Genomic DNA, 15120 nt, shown 5'->3' on the forward strand with positions numbered 1-15120 from the left:
TTGGGAGGAAGAAGACGGGTATAAGGAAGGCTAGGTCGGGGGCGGCTGATTTTACGGAAAAAAATATGAAAAACTCACATGTTGTGACAAGTGGCATATATGCAGTGCATCACTTGTCACAATCTTGAAAGTTGGGAGTGAAATTTTGAAAGGAGTGTCTCTTAATAAATGATTCCCATGTCAATGTGATTAGGTTATTATTAGGTTTTGGTCAGCCTGTTGGGCCGTGTTTGGAGTTGGCGAGGCCAGATATCCTCGCACCATTCACATTTCACCTAACGGCCTGTCGGTTGTGGATCTTGTACTCACAAAAAATAAATCATAGTTTTTTTCGCAGAGCTAGCCAAACGAGCCGACACGGCCCGGCACGGTGTAACCCATGCTAATCATGCCAGGCACGGCCCGACCCATGGAGGCAAGTTTAGTAAGCGGGCTGTGGCGTGCCAGCCTGTGTGTTGCGCCTCTAGTCCCAAACATGACCTAGTTACTAAACGCGCTGGCATGTTGGCCCGTTTAGCATGTTGCGTCTGTACATTTTCAACTGATTGGTTTCATTTTTTTGCATATTGAACTGTATTTTAGGTATGTATATAAAAAAAATCTAAAAATACTTTCAAAAAAAACTAAACGGATCGTGCCCTGCTGGCCAAGCCTCCAGGCCAGCCATGTTACGTGTCAGGCCCGGCCCATTTAGGTCATGCCGGCATGCTACCCCATGCCAAGTCTCCAGGCCCAGCCGGGTACAAGGCATGCCGCTTGCCAGGCCCGGCCCGTTTAGGTCATACCGTGCCTGGCCCATGACGGACCGTCTCGGTGGCCTGGTTGGCACGGCCCGTTTGGACAGGTTTGTTTTTGCGGATAAAAATAAAAGCATAGCTACTTCATCTGGAGTAGTTCTCAAGGAAAAATTCTCAAAAAAGAAAAGGTTTTCAAGGAAAAAGACATAGCAAATTCATCTTCGGTCTGTACATGTGTCTATGCAAGTACATCCGTGCAACTTCTTATATAGGAGTATCATACACTTGAAATCAAATCACCAATAACTATCAATATATTCACGACGCCGATCTTGCAAAATCCTCGGCGGTTCTCTTTTGCCCTTCTGTTACAACCACCGGCAATGAGTAATAACACATCTACTGTAGCTATCGGCAGCATAAGAAATACATGGCGTGTGCCTACAATGTTCCAGTGTGCTATACATCCTCTGTCGTATTTCGGAAGACGAACTAAGTATGGTCCAGGCACATCATAGGTTGGAGAAGGAGCTGGGCAACTTTGGCGCCCCTTCTAAGGCCCACGACGATATGAGGTGATGAGCGATGGCGTAGGGCCCGGGGACAAACATCGGAGCGGGTTCCTCGCTCTCGACGCTGAGGTCGGAGGAGGTGCTCGGCCCTCTCTCAGCGCCCTTGCATATTTGGTTGACCTTGAGCGCACTTGATCTCTGGGCTTTCTCATACTCAGCGAATGTTAGCGCTTTCTTAACGTCTTCACGGCTGTGCCACTGGGCATCTGTGTGTATGACAAAAGAAGAAAAAGATGAGGACCAATCTGGCACTTGAGATGAGAGCTACGCGCCCAGGAATATCATGCACTTCATTTCTAAAACAATTTTCCTGAAATTGAAATATAAGTTTGGGTTTCACAGCATTGGATCTATATATATTCTTGTATGATGTACACCCTCCGTCCCATAATATAAGACGTTTTTTGACACTATACTAGTGTCAAAAAGGAGGGAGTACATTACATAAGAGGAAAATAACGGAAGAGAAACTGTGACATGGAAAATGATGAGACATATCAGTTGTTACAGGAAAGGGTAATGGAATCAGCATGTCATTCATGTTAAAAATTACCTTCAAGCTCTTTTTTATCAACATGTATGTCCAATGATTTAGCATAAGCAAAGAAACCCACCATCAACTGGCATGGCATGGTATTTGGCCCAACTGAAAAAAACATATGCAACATGAGGACTGTCAGACTTGGTACACGAAAACATTGAGTGAAAACATACTACTCCCTCCGTCCCAAAATAAGTGTCTTAACTTTGTACTAGGTTTAGTATAAATTTGTACTAAGCTTGAGACACTTATTTTGAGACGGAGGGAGTAGTTTTCAACTGATTACTTAAAAATAGTTCTTCAAATATACAAGTATTTCTGTAACTTTTGACATGGCAACTACACATCTACACTCTACACACGTGAAAACACACTTGGAATATCCCAGCATTAATGTATTATCACAGCTTTCCATTGGAAAAAAAAAACAGGCAATGAGAAGACTAGCTTACCAGGCCATGGTTGAGAACTGTGGTAAACGACTTGCCCAACTTCAATCCCAGTTTCTTCCCATGTTTCCCTTCTCACCGCCTCTTCCAAGCTCTCCCCTGGCTACAAACAGAACAGCTGAAGTGAGCATAAGCTTCTTCCAATGTACAGCAAGAGGAGTGTGAACTTGTTAGCTAACCCTACATACTGAAAATTACACTGCGCTTAATAACCTTAGGACAAAATAAACCAAGAACAAGAATTTCTTTTCAAACTTTCCCAATTTATTCACTCACCCATTCTACTTATGAAAACTACACCGACTTTAGTGGTTACAGGCTTACCACAATGAGGCTATTACAACCTTATACTGAATTCAAAGATAGCTCATGTAGCCCATGTACAGATGGTCAACTGAAAGCATTACTGTGTATTAAAAGAAACTGGATCTCTATGGTCTTCATTGTCTACTTGATGTCAAACAGGCCAGAGCAAAAATTTCAAAAAAATCATGCTTGGCACTCCTAGTCACAAAGTCAGAACATAGTATGTTGATGGGGTATTACTCTTATCCCTGTAACTGAGATTTACGTCGGGTATTTTAAATCAAATCCAAGTTCTTTTGCTTAGTAAGTCTTCAATTAACCCCTCTGTAAGCATGACTAGCGTGACAATGCTAACTTGTTACAAGATTTAAGCAGGATACAGGAACATGTTGTAAAATAAAGCAGGATACAGGATACAGGAACATGTTATAAAATAAAGCAGGATACAGGATACAGGAACATGTTGTAAAATAAAGCAGAATACAGGATACAGGATAAAGGATAAAGGATACAAGTGCAATAAGCACATAATGGTATGCATAAGAGAAGATGTAACTTGCACCTCTATAAAACCAGCAAGACAACTCCACATTCGAGGCACGAATCTTGACTGGCGGCTTAAGAGCGCGCGGTCATTTTCTTTATCAATGACCAACATAATCACAACCTGTAAAACACCAAAAAAATGGGTTAAGGTAACAGTGGACACAAATCAACACAAGCCATTGGCAGCTGCAGACAGTAGAAGAGGCCAGTGAATAATACAGTATAAGAGCACAAATCATACGGGGTCAACTCGAGGGTATATCCTCTTCTTGCAGGACTCATTGCCGCACTGCTTCCGCGTCCCAGCTTCGACAGGAACTGCCTTTGCTCCGCACGCTCCGCAGAATTTAGCTGTGTTGTGCCATTCCAGCAGTGCTCGAGCCTGCTCGCATCAGAATTGAGATCAAGCAAATTATTCGGCATTTCCAAAACTCACAAATGCCTCAAGATCAGTGGGGATTTTGCTTCTGAATACTGTAGTTGGTAATAAGGAGTAATAACCAAAAGATGGAAATGGCACGTACGTGGCCGGCGATGGCCAGCTCCCCCATGGCGTCCGTGTCCCTCCAGTCGGCGGCCACCATGAGCGTCCTCAAGTCGACGAACGCCGAGTGCTCCTCCCCCGCGCCGGCGAACCCGGCGCCCTCCAGCTCGCTGACGTCGACGGCCCAGTAGGCGGCAGCCTCCTCGCCGTCCCCCTCGCCGCCGTGGGACCCTAAGAACACGAAGACATCCGAGGGGACGCCGGGGACGCGCGAGGGCGGGAGCCACGCGAGGCGCCATGCCGGCGGGGGCGCGGGGGAGGAGGGAGCAGGAGGGTCCGGGGAGCGCGCGAGGGGGCGGCCGCGGCGGAACGGGAGGACCCTGGAGAGGTGGTTTCCGGCGGCGGCGGCGTCGGCGCCGTCGAGGAGGGCGCGGAGGGCCTCGGCGGCCGCGGAGGGGGAGGCAGCGGAGGAGGAGCGCGTGCCGGCGAGGCCCCGCAGCGGGTTGGCCGCGAAGGCGTGGGCGCGGAGGTGGATGGACATGGCGAGGGAGGCACGGCGGCCGGCGGCCGCCCGGGTTCGCGTTGGTTGGTGACGCTCTGCCTCTACCTCGCCGGCCAAGGTTGTTGGGTTGGTTGGATGGACTGAAAGCAGCTGGGAAAGAGGCGATACATGTGTCTATGCCATGTGGGGCCACCTACCGCACCTGTACGTCCACTCATACCTCGCCAAACGGGCCGGCCCAGCACGGCACGGCGTGGCCCGCCGTAATCGTGCCAGGCAACGGCACGGCCTGGCCCGCCGTAATCGTGCCAGGCACGGCACGGCCCGCCTGGGCCCAATTAATATGCGGGCCGTGTCGTGCCGGCCTCCCAGGCCCAAGCACGGCACGTGTTATATTCGGGTCGGCCCGCGGCACGACGGCCCGTGACACGTTTGTTGTTTTTTTTCTCTAATAAAAAATCCCCGATTCCGGCCCAACCGCCCTCGCCCTTTCCCTTTTTCCCGCCCGCAGCCCCCGCATTCCCCGATCCCCGCCCATCCACCCTCGCCCTTTCCCTTTTTCCCGCCCGCAGCCCCCGCTCCCACCGTCCCTCCCCGGCTCCCCGTAGTGCCCGCAGTGGCGCAGTCCCACGTGCTGCTCCCCCCGCTCGCACGGCCGCTCCTAATCGTGTCGGGCCGTGCCAGCACGCGGGCTCGGGTGGCAGCCCGGGCACGGCCCACGGCGTGCTCGTGCCTAGCCCGAGCACGATTAGCCCGTGTCAGGCCCGGTCCGTGTCGTGCCTGGCCTACGGGCAGTCGGGCCGGCCCGGCAGGCACGACCCGTTTGGCCAGGTTGGCGTCCACTCAAAGTACTCTCCTCGTCCCAAAACAAGTGTCGCTGCTTTAGGAGTATGAAATTTGTACCAACTTAGTACGAAATTTACGTCACTTATTTTATGATAGAGGAAGTATTTCACACCTCCACAGCTCCACTCGACTCGAGTATGGCAAATTCTGGAAAAACAAGGAATCTGTTGTGAAAATTGTCTTGCTCGCTTCAAGGAATTACCCCAAAAAAACGTTCGTTTTGTCACGGTCTCCCAGCAAATGTTTGCTGAATAGCATTTTCATAGATTTTTGGAATGCAGGGGAGCTTGCAAATCTGTCATGTTTGAAGACAAGTATTAAATTTATACTAACTTAGTATTAAATTTACGATACTATTTTGGGACGAAGAGGGTACAACATAATCTCTCATGTTTGAAGACAAGTATAAATTATAAAAGTTGAATTATCATAATCTGAGTGGTTTCAAACAGGGCCTTAATATGCAAATTCTTATGTCAATCCTGAGAATTCAAATAGCTTTGCAGTACAGAGGAAAACTCTACACATGGATGCACAATCATATTTTCTATGTTCAAAACAAATAAGCCACATAATCATAGTTATGTCACAGTGGTAGAAAAACCTGCAAACACAGGATCATGGATGAAACAGGGTTTTAATGAGCATATATAGTCGATAATCACCTACAAGTCAGCCACGTCCCGGTTTTAGGTGATCTTGCATCCAAACTCTAGAAAGATAGAGCAATTTGTGAATTGACATAACTTTCTGCCAATATTTAACAACGAACATGCTTGTATCCATTCTCTGCATGCATTGAATATTTTTTCCACAAGTTTTCAAAACATAAAAGATGTGATTCAGCTAAAATTCCGAGACGAGATCATCTGTGCCCGGGTTTGAAAATTTTGCTCCGTGTCTAGGTTTCGGAAATAACATCAAAACTTCAGTCAAGCAACAGAGGCAAGAAAACAGAAACACAGGCGCATTAACCATACAAGGATGGTTAGGAATAGTTATTCAAGTAATCCAAACCGTACAATATGAGCGACGCCTCAACCAACGTGAACGAGGCGCGGCGAGACCATGCACGCGTTACATTCTGGAAGCTAAGGGAACTTCTCCCGCCCTCGCAACCATGCAACGGTAGTGCTAGTAGTATAACAGGTAGCAATACATCATCATCATATATACTACTGCGTAGTTTTATTCTTCCTGGATCGTAGCTTGCAAGTGTGACAATGGTTGGTCTCGTCCTAAGCCATCTCGTCACGCCTCTCAATCTCGGTCGGCATGGTTGGTCCTCACTTCCCGGTGCCTGTTTAATTTGGTACAATGAACCATTCCATTTTAGGGCATAGAGAAAAGATGTGGGACCAGCATTTGCAAATTGTAGTGCAAACAAATGACTACGGGATTGCTTGAAGAGACACATGCATGTATTACAGTTTTTTAGCTCTTTTGCATTGAGCGTTGCATGCAGATTCGAAACACATGCATGTATTTGATCAAAGAGTAGTTGTACATGAAGGCACCAAAATAACATAAGTTGGAAATTGAAGACAATATACCTGCTTCCCTAGGTGCATTGCAATGATAGCACTCAATTCTGCTTGCAAAGTTGTGCACATTACAGCCAGGCCTGGAAAAAATAGACAGACACAAATAGTTTTGTGTCAAAACATGATTCAAAAACTATTCCGCAAGAGAATGTTCTGTAAGTGTTGTTACTTAGTTAACTTTCATCTCAAAATATGTAGGCCTGCATGTTGTTGTTTCTTGCCATGCATAAAATATCAGGATAAAGGAATACAGGTTATAAGGATGACATCTATGTTTGAAGTGAAGCTATAGCTCACCTTGTGCATATCCAGTCACCTGTTTTCCACCCAGCACGAACTCCACCGCTCTCAGCAGCGCCAGTGCCACCCTGACCTGCTGGGAAGTCCCTCACAATTGTGCCACACTTGAGGCAGTTGGAGCGGCTGGCGAAGTTGTGGTAGCCGCAATTGCAGTACCAGTCACCTGGGCGAACGTCCAGGGAGGTCAGCACACCACCTATACAGCGGCCGTCTCCGAGCTGCAGATCCGAGCGCGTGGCACGGCAGCGCTGACAGAAGTCACGGCGGCTGAAGTTGAGGTGCTGGCACGAGTTGCAGTTCCAGTCTCCAGGCTTCCTCTGGGTGTTCATTCGCAGTAAGCCCTGTATACATGCATGCATGGATGTGTCAAGAAGTTAGTGACATAAAGGGAAGAAAAGAACTAGACATAAGTTATACCTGAAGTACTACTAATTATTATTAGCTCATTGCTCCATATATGTGTAGTATGAGCACAGAGATATTACAGAACCACAGTACTGTGGTAATTATATGTATGGGAATATGTCCTGGGCCAATGTGATTATGAGCTAGAAAACCAAGAATGAGAATACATGTACTTAAGATGCTTGTGCTGCACATAGCCCATGTAAACACAAACTAAAAGGAGGAATATTGTACAGGCTAGACAAGGCAACAGAGAAACAAAATCAAGGTCGCCTTAACTAAATTAGGCTAAGTCGGTGCTCCATATATATCATTTGCACATGTAGATACATAAGATAATATTTTCAGATGGTGTCCCAAAAGGTGGAAAATACAAGGCAAGCAAAACGCTATGCAAAGAGAGAACATGCTAACTACCTAATAAAAATAACGAAAACAAACTAGTCAATTTAATCTATGAAAGAACCAACTGAATCTGTTTAGCTAGGAATTAAAATCTTATGCACATCACATGCATCACACTTACGCTTGCACCTAATACTTTTTGAGCAACTATTAATATATTAAGAACCAGAATAAGAGTATATGGCTTTTTTTCAAGAAGATTACATAGGCAAATGGTCCCGGTCTGATAGATGAGCCGGAAGAACAATAGAGGAACTTGGTTTAAAACAAATCGTCAAAAAGAACAAGAGAGGAACAGGAAGGGTCACATACCCTATGAAAGCTTTTGGTTCAGTACTAGGGTTCTCAGTTGCTGTCTTGTCCTTGTTGTGTGCTTGCTTGTTTGCTTCCTTGCTTGCTGTGTTCTTACTTCTTGTGGATGGTTGCCTTTTTATAGTGGAGGCGCCTCAATAATTGCGAATCCAGTGGGGCTGTGGAGGCATGGAGATGCTCTGACCTAGCCTTTCTAACTGAGCTATCCAGATTGAAGAAGGGGGTGAATGGAGAAAAAAAGGACGGGGGCAGAACCAAGAAAGACCACAATGTAACAGGAAAGTGGTGCCAAAGAAAGGAGAATTTCAGTTTTACATCCTAAGTCTAAACCACGGTATATTACTTCTGAATATGTACTAACTGATTCTTCCAAATGCAAATGTAACTGCTGCTATAATTAACTACTCCAAAAATCAAATAGTTGTCAAAGTAACATAATTTGATTAAGGTAATGCAGGCAAACATTTCGTGTATATACGCCCAGATCAACTTTACATTGGCATGGATAACTCGCTAGTTTTAGAATCATCATATAAATTTCAAGGGCTACAGCAGTCCACTTGTAAATGTGCAGGCAGGAAGATGTGAAGTAAGAATGTGGTCTGCAGGGCATGCAAGTATAAACCAGTCCTTCATGCATGCTGCTAATCGGTTACATAGTTACTACAAATACAGTTGATTAGTTAGACCACAAAAATAGCTCGAGACTGAAGCGACACCAGGGATATTAGAAGATTCAAAAGCAACAAATTCAGCACAATAAGATAGCCTGATTAAGAAGTTGTTCTCTGTTGTATATTATTGCCACCTTTTCTCTCTTTTTTCAGAGAAACTCTTTACGGCCTTTTAATTAATTTATGGACAGTAGCTAATTAGTGATGATTATTTCCATAACACAAAGGTGTGAGGAATTAGGATCTAAGGATATATTCTTTAGATTTTGATTCTTCTACAAATATGTACCTGGGGAGGTGCAGATCTAGCAGCTATGCACACTTCGTGTGGCTAATAGAAATCCTAGTGCCTCCACCTTAGACCATTACTTAAGTAACTGCAAGAACGAAAAAGAAAGGCAGATTAAAAAGGAGGCAAACTATTACAATTAACATGAGGAAACTAAAAGTCCATAAACAAATTTCAATAAATTCAACTGTAGAGAAAATGTAAATATAGTTCTTAATAGTGGATAAAATCTCAGCTTAATTGAATTGCTTAAATTAGCATTTCTCATATGTATTCCCCTTATTATGCATACTGGCTCAATGCAAAGCTTGTAAGTGTTGTATCCACGGAATCATACTGTTACATGTGTGTAAATCCATTACCGAGCAAATGCGCTCTAGATCATTTACAGAGTAAATGTGCTTCTAGCTCCATTACCGGCTTCCTATATGGGCATCACTGATTAAGCATGCAGCTGTGTATAATGATATATTGCCTGCGAGAAAGTACAATATACTGGATATTTGGCATCCTCTGTTCTGTAATCTGTAGTGCACAATGGTAGGCAAAAAAATAACTGGAAAGGCCAAAATAGATGCATGTAATTTCTAAGAAAATGGTCTACAAGATTCCTGGTAACAAGATTAACAGTTTAACGAAGCTATTAGTAGCTGAGGACTTAGTAGGCTTATTACTTCAAGCGAGTGAACAAGGAAAGGAAAATGTTTCTTGGCTCCATGGAGCCATAACTCAAACTCAATCACCCTTGGATGCTTCATTAGGGTTTGTGTCACTGGCCATTTCAAAATTGTTGGTTGCAGATGGAGTACTAACCACAACACTCTTCCTACAAACTTCCTCTAATATCTGTCTACAACATCAACACACGATAGTCAAGGTAAGGCATGATTGAGAACCTTATTACACAACTAAAAACTAAAAAAGTAACAGACATCCCTATGTGGACCAATCTGCATCAAACAGCACAACAGGGTGGAGCCATGGCTGCATGGAGCTGAAACTCCTCACTTGGAAAGGAAATAGGTAAAGCTAATTCTCTTCGGTTAACATGTTAGCTTTTACTAATTTAATTTAATACAGGGTTTGCATGTCTTGTCCATTCTAGATGCTGTGCAACCGCCCAAAGATAGTACTAAAGCTGGCTAAATGGCATTATATGCCAGGGGCAGATTGTATTATTGGGGTTAAATATTTATAGGCACTTGAGAATCAATTCTCTGCATACGTGCATGACCTACAGACGTTCACAAAACCTATTCTGATCAACATATATTCTCCCAAATCACACCTTTCCGCAATAATTCAAGAGGTTCCATGTTCACTTCTGGTCAGCTATCCGTACTGTTTTATCTGCATGAAAAGCATCAGTCGGGACTACCCTGAGTATGTATGTTCCTTTGCCTCTGTTGCCGTCAGAAACAAACGCGAGTAGAAGAAACATGAATAACCCTGTAGCTGAGAGAGCAAGTAAGATATGCAGAGGAATATATGAATATAAATGAAAAAAGATGATAAGAATATGATTTCCAGTTTTTTAAAGAAGTGTGTTTTTTTACCAAGGCACACTGTATTTACAAATTTCCTAAAACTGGACAGATCTAGTTTACTAACTTAGAGGTTTTTTACAATCTAATACTCCCTCCGTCCCAAAATAAGTGTGGAGGGAGTATACAATAAACATACTTTGATGCGATTTAACATATTTATTTATGCAGCAACTGTTCCTCTGTGTGGCATATTATGGAAATCGATCTGTTGTAGATCACTGGATCAAGCTTCCCACTAGCCAGATTGACCACCATTGAAAAATATCAAAACATTAATCAAGTGTAGACACATCAATAAGGTTTTCCCTTTTCAACAAAGAGAATGGTCAGTTACCATCTACCATACAGCTTTGGTTTTGTGACCTGGATGTTTTAGTGTCTATAAACGGCAGGGCTTCTCGCGCTGCTGGTTTGCAGAGGAATTGATTCCACATGGAAGTGCAAAGGTAAAGACGTTATCGGTTGCAAATACTGTTTCCACTAGACCATGTTCATTGTCGATCCATCCATGGGATGTCGACCGGCAAAGCAAATCAAAGACCAACTGGTGAAAATCAAATCTTATAAATCGATCCTATGAATGGGTACTGATCTGGTGAAGGTGAAGTTCAGTCCATTCCGCAACAGAATGGTACTCTGCTTTCTCAAAAAAGCAAAGGATTCTGAGCTTACAATGCCAATTCAATTATGATTTTTCAAAGATTGTTCCCCGTGTCCCCAAAGAATATTATTCCTTCCTTTGTTCCCTCAGAGGAAGCTCAGCGCTACGGCATATATAGATTTTCATCCCATGCAGCGGAAACTCCGCGTAGCCAGCGGTGCTTTGACGGCTACGGATACTATCCGGTGATAAAAGAAAAATCCGGTACTGCACGAGACAATATACCTGCGACTATTGGGGGTTTGCTTGGGGGGAAATGGTCTTACTTGAAATGACAAGGACATTTTATCAAGCTCCAGGTTCTAGACATGCAGAGCACTATTGGTGCCACTTTATTCCCTTTTCTCAATCTGATGAATTCGTCGATTTATTCCACCCAAAAAATCCCCTCGTCCCTTATCACTTGCTCTGAAAAAAAAAGTCTAAAAAGGATAATGGCATCTCACATTTTTATACTGAGGATGGCTGTGGTAAAAGAGGCTTTGGTTGGGCGGGCGGTACCTAGAGCAGAGCAGATCTGCCTGAAGCTTTTCTTTTTTGGAGCGCTAGAGGGAGGCTTGGGCTCAGGAAGGCTCGGCTCCTCGCTTCGCCTTCTTCTTCTTTAGGTCCGGTCGCCGTCCATTTGGCCGACGGAGCCGGCATCCGAGCGGCTCCAGCGCCGACCCCCACCCGCGTGCTCCGTTGCGACCGCATCGACGCTGCTTATCCTCGGTCGTCCTCGCCGCCTCCGCGCTCTGCGGCCGACGGCCGGAGCCACCGCGTCACTGAGCTGCCGCCGGCCGCCAGCCGTCGTTGTTGTACAGCACTGGTATGGCTTAGGTTTTTTTTTTCAGAAGAACTGAGATAGCGTAGTTGCACTTTTTTTGGGTCACTGGCAAACCTGGCCAAACGGGCCGGCCAGGCACGGCACGGCCTGGGTTAAACGGGCTAGGCACGGCACGGCCCAGTTAGCGTTCGTGCCGTGCCAGGCCGGGCCGGCACGCGTGCTGGCTGTGCTGGCCTTCGAGGCCCAAGCACGTTCGCTAACTAAACGAGCTGGCCCGTAGGCACGTTAGGCACGAGCTGGCCGGAGCAGCACGCCAGCACGAGGTGCGCGTGGACGTGAGCAGGGCTTCCCATCAAGCCACTATCACATCGATTTCGTTAGAAATCGAGGATCTTTTAACAATATCATCTAAAGGATGGTTAGTCCAAGACACGGAATAATAGAGTTTTCTTTTAAAGAAACACTATTATAATGGGGTTGTACACGCGGCAGAAAAATTATACCAATCCGTTGTTGAGATATGGTATGCGACAAGTGAATATTTGAAACAAAAAATGAGTACAAATTTTCGGATAACGGATCCTTCTAATCCTCCTTTGATCGCTTTGATAACCGGTCATTTTTTGCTAAAGAGAAATGATCAATATGAGTCAGACTCAACATAATTTTATCCATTTCAAATAGCGGAAATTAGGATTCTTGATCCCTCTCAATCTCTCTTTCAATTCGAGGATCCAAAGAGGTGTTTTCATAGTCATGCAAACTGATTCGAGTGAAGATTAAAAAAAAAAGGCATACGAAACTCAAAATATTTTCCGGAGATATTCATTTTCCTGAAGAGGCAGATAAGATATTAGGTGGGTGTTTGATACCGCCAGACAAACAAAAAAAGATTCTAAGGAATCAAAAAAAGGAAAAATCGGTATGTTCAACGGAAAAAAATCTCAAGATCAAGAGAAAGTACTTTGTTTTCGTTCGCCCTACAGTGACATCATTTTGCGCCAAATAATCGGGGCTCCGCACACCACCCCGAGAAGACTTGGGCTGGCCCAGTTTCCTCGAGAAGGGTTTTTGAACCTTCTAGGACGTTCATTCAATCGGTTCTTTGGTTTTATTTCGTTTTTTTTTCTGTTTCTTTCTATTCCTTTTTAAGGTTATTTTATTTTATAAAACGAATATCATATTAAAAAATTGTCCTTCAATTCCAGAAAATGTTCTTGCTTTTATAAGAATATTCTGAATTTCAAATCAATGTGTCTTTAAAAAAAAATATAACATAAAAAAATGTTCCAGAATTTTAAAAAAGGTTTCATATTTTCAAAAAATATTCGGGCTTTCTAGAAAAACAATTTATTTAAAAATAGGTTATTGTTTTCGTTTCCATTTTTTTCCTTCACTTCTATTTTACTTTTCCTTTTTTATGTTTGACTTCTATTTTTTTCCTGAATTTGCAAAATTATTCTCTTGTTCCAAATTTTGGTCACAATTTATATTTAAATGTTTTTGCTTCAAAAAATAATCAGGAATTACAAAAAATGGTCTTGCTTTCAAAATTTGTTCATTTAAAAAAAATATTCATGTTGAAAAAATTGTTCTCGTATTCAAAAAAATGCACGATATTTCAAAAACTATACTTTTTATAAAAATATTTCTCTTTTTCTATTTTTTGACTAATTTAAAACTTGTTCAAAATTTTTTCCCCAATTCTAATAATGCTCATGATTTGAAAATATTCAGTAATTTAAATTTGTACTATATTTTCTAAAAAATTAATTGTCTTTCCAAAAAATGTATGTAAGTTCGAAAAATGTTCGTGTTTCAAAAAGTGTACATAGGTTGAAAAAATGTTCCCGTTTCAAAACTTCTTTTCGAATATCAGAAAATGTTCCCTTTTTCAAAAATTGTTCACAGTTTTCCAAAAATGTTCTTGTTTTCACATTTTCATATAATGTTTCTGTTTTACAAAAAATATTTCTCTTTTTTAAAAATTTCTTCACAAATTAAGAACTTATTCAAATTTTGTTCACCAATTCTAAAAATGTGCATGATTTGAAAATGCTCAGGAATTTTAGAAATATTCTTCATTTTCCAAAAAATGTTTGGCTTTTCAAAAAATGTACGTAAGTTCAAACAATGTTCGTGTTTTAAAAAGTGTACATAAGTTGAAATATGTTCCCGCTTTAAAGAGTGTTTACAAATTACAAAAATGTTCCTTGTTCTATGTTTTTAAAATGCTTCTGTTTTCAAATTTTGCCTTTCTATAAATTCTTCACAAATTAAAAAATATTCAATTTATAAATTTTGTTCGTAAATAGAAAAGCTTTTTAAGTTTCAGAATTTCAAAATAGTAACCTTTTAGAAAAAAGAGAAAGAGAAAAACCAAAGAATATAAATAATAAGAGAAAAAAGGAAATATGGGAAAATGAGTAAATAAAAATTAAAAATGAATTGATTTATTGGGCCGATTCAATGGCTTTGTTATCGGCGACGGCCCAGTCGCTTCGCCCCTAGGTGCGTGAAGGGGGATCCACTAGTTAGCGAGCGCTCCTTCGGGATATTCGCAACGAGCACTCCCACATGCTGCCGCTTGGCACATTTTCAGCCGCCGACACATGTGGCGCTTGCGCTCTTCCTCCGGATTTCATTTTTTTTTATTTTTTTCGCACGCGTTTTCAGCTTTTTAGATTATTATTATTTTCAATTTTTTTGGTATTTCTGTTTTTCACCTTTTTTTAGTTTTTTGACGGGAAACAAATTAAAAAAAATCACAAAAAAGTATTTTCTATTTTTTTTCGAGAGAAACGTTTTTGCTTCCGTAAGAGGCACGATTTTGGCACGCAAAAACACGTTTTTTACGAGAGACACGGTTTTGCTTCTGCGAGAGGCACGATTTTGCCTTCGCGAGAGGTACGGTCGAGTCCCTCGAAAAAGGAAAAAATAATGTGTTTTCTGTTTTTTATGAGAGGCATGGTTTTGTTTCTGCAAGAGGCACATTTTTGCCTTCGTGAGAGGCACACCCGTGCCTCTAGAAAAGGGAAAATAACTTTTTTTCCGCGAGAGGCGTGGTTTAGTTTTTACGAGAGGCACTATTTTACCTTAATGAGAAGCACGGCCGTGCATGTCGGAAAGGAAAAGAACGCGTTTTCTGTTTTTTTCTATCGCGAGAGGACCAATTTTTTTGGTTCGATTTTTTTCGTGAAAAAACGTTTTTCAAAACCTATTAACATGGGATCT

General features: G+C 42.7%; 2 protein-coding genes across 5 annotated transcripts; both read right to left on the minus strand.

The window, feature by feature from the left end:
* Positions 1 to 926: 926 nt before the first annotated feature.
* Positions 927 to 4249, minus strand: LOC123407568 (nudix hydrolase 19, chloroplastic). The gene is made up of 6 exons (XM_045100731.1): positions 3676 to 4249; positions 3393 to 3533; positions 3168 to 3272; positions 2303 to 2402; positions 1863 to 1955; positions 927 to 1515 (listed from the first exon to the last, which is right to left on the minus strand). The coding sequence occupies exons 1-6, from the start codon at positions 4174 to 4176 to the stop codon at positions 1250 to 1252; spliced, it is 1206 nt and encodes a 401-aa protein (XP_044956666.1). The 5' UTR covers positions 4177 to 4249; the 3' UTR covers positions 927 to 1249.
* Positions 4250 to 5947: 1698 nt separating this feature from the next.
* Positions 5948 to 11871, minus strand: LOC123407636 (uncharacterized RNA-binding protein C17H9.04c-like). Of its 4 annotated transcripts, XM_045100816.1 has the most exons (8): positions 11622 to 11871; positions 10201 to 11542; positions 9275 to 9387; positions 8913 to 9000; positions 7950 to 8146; positions 6825 to 7168; positions 6537 to 6607; positions 5948 to 6283 (listed from the first exon to the last, which is right to left on the minus strand). In XM_045100816.1, exons 6-8 carry the CDS (start codon positions 7154 to 7156, stop codon positions 6270 to 6272), a joined length of 417 nt encoding a protein of 138 aa, XP_044956751.1. In that variant the 5' UTR covers positions 7157 to 7168; positions 7950 to 8146; positions 8913 to 9000; positions 9275 to 9387; positions 10201 to 11542; positions 11622 to 11871; the 3' UTR covers positions 5948 to 6269. The 4 variants fall into 4 exon arrangements, with proteins under 4 accessions (XP_044956751.1, XP_044956750.1, XP_044956752.1 ...); XM_045100815.1 differs by having other exon boundaries at positions 9275 to 11528; XM_045100817.1 differs by lacking the exon at positions 9275 to 9387.
* Positions 11872 to 15120: the final 3249 nt, after the last annotated feature.

This window comes from Hordeum vulgare, chromosome 7H (assembly GCF_904849725.1).
Source record: "Hordeum vulgare subsp. vulgare chromosome 7H, MorexV3_pseudomolecules_assembly, whole genome shotgun sequence".
Taxonomy (NCBI): Eukaryota; Viridiplantae; Streptophyta; class Magnoliopsida; order Poales; family Poaceae; genus Hordeum; species Hordeum vulgare.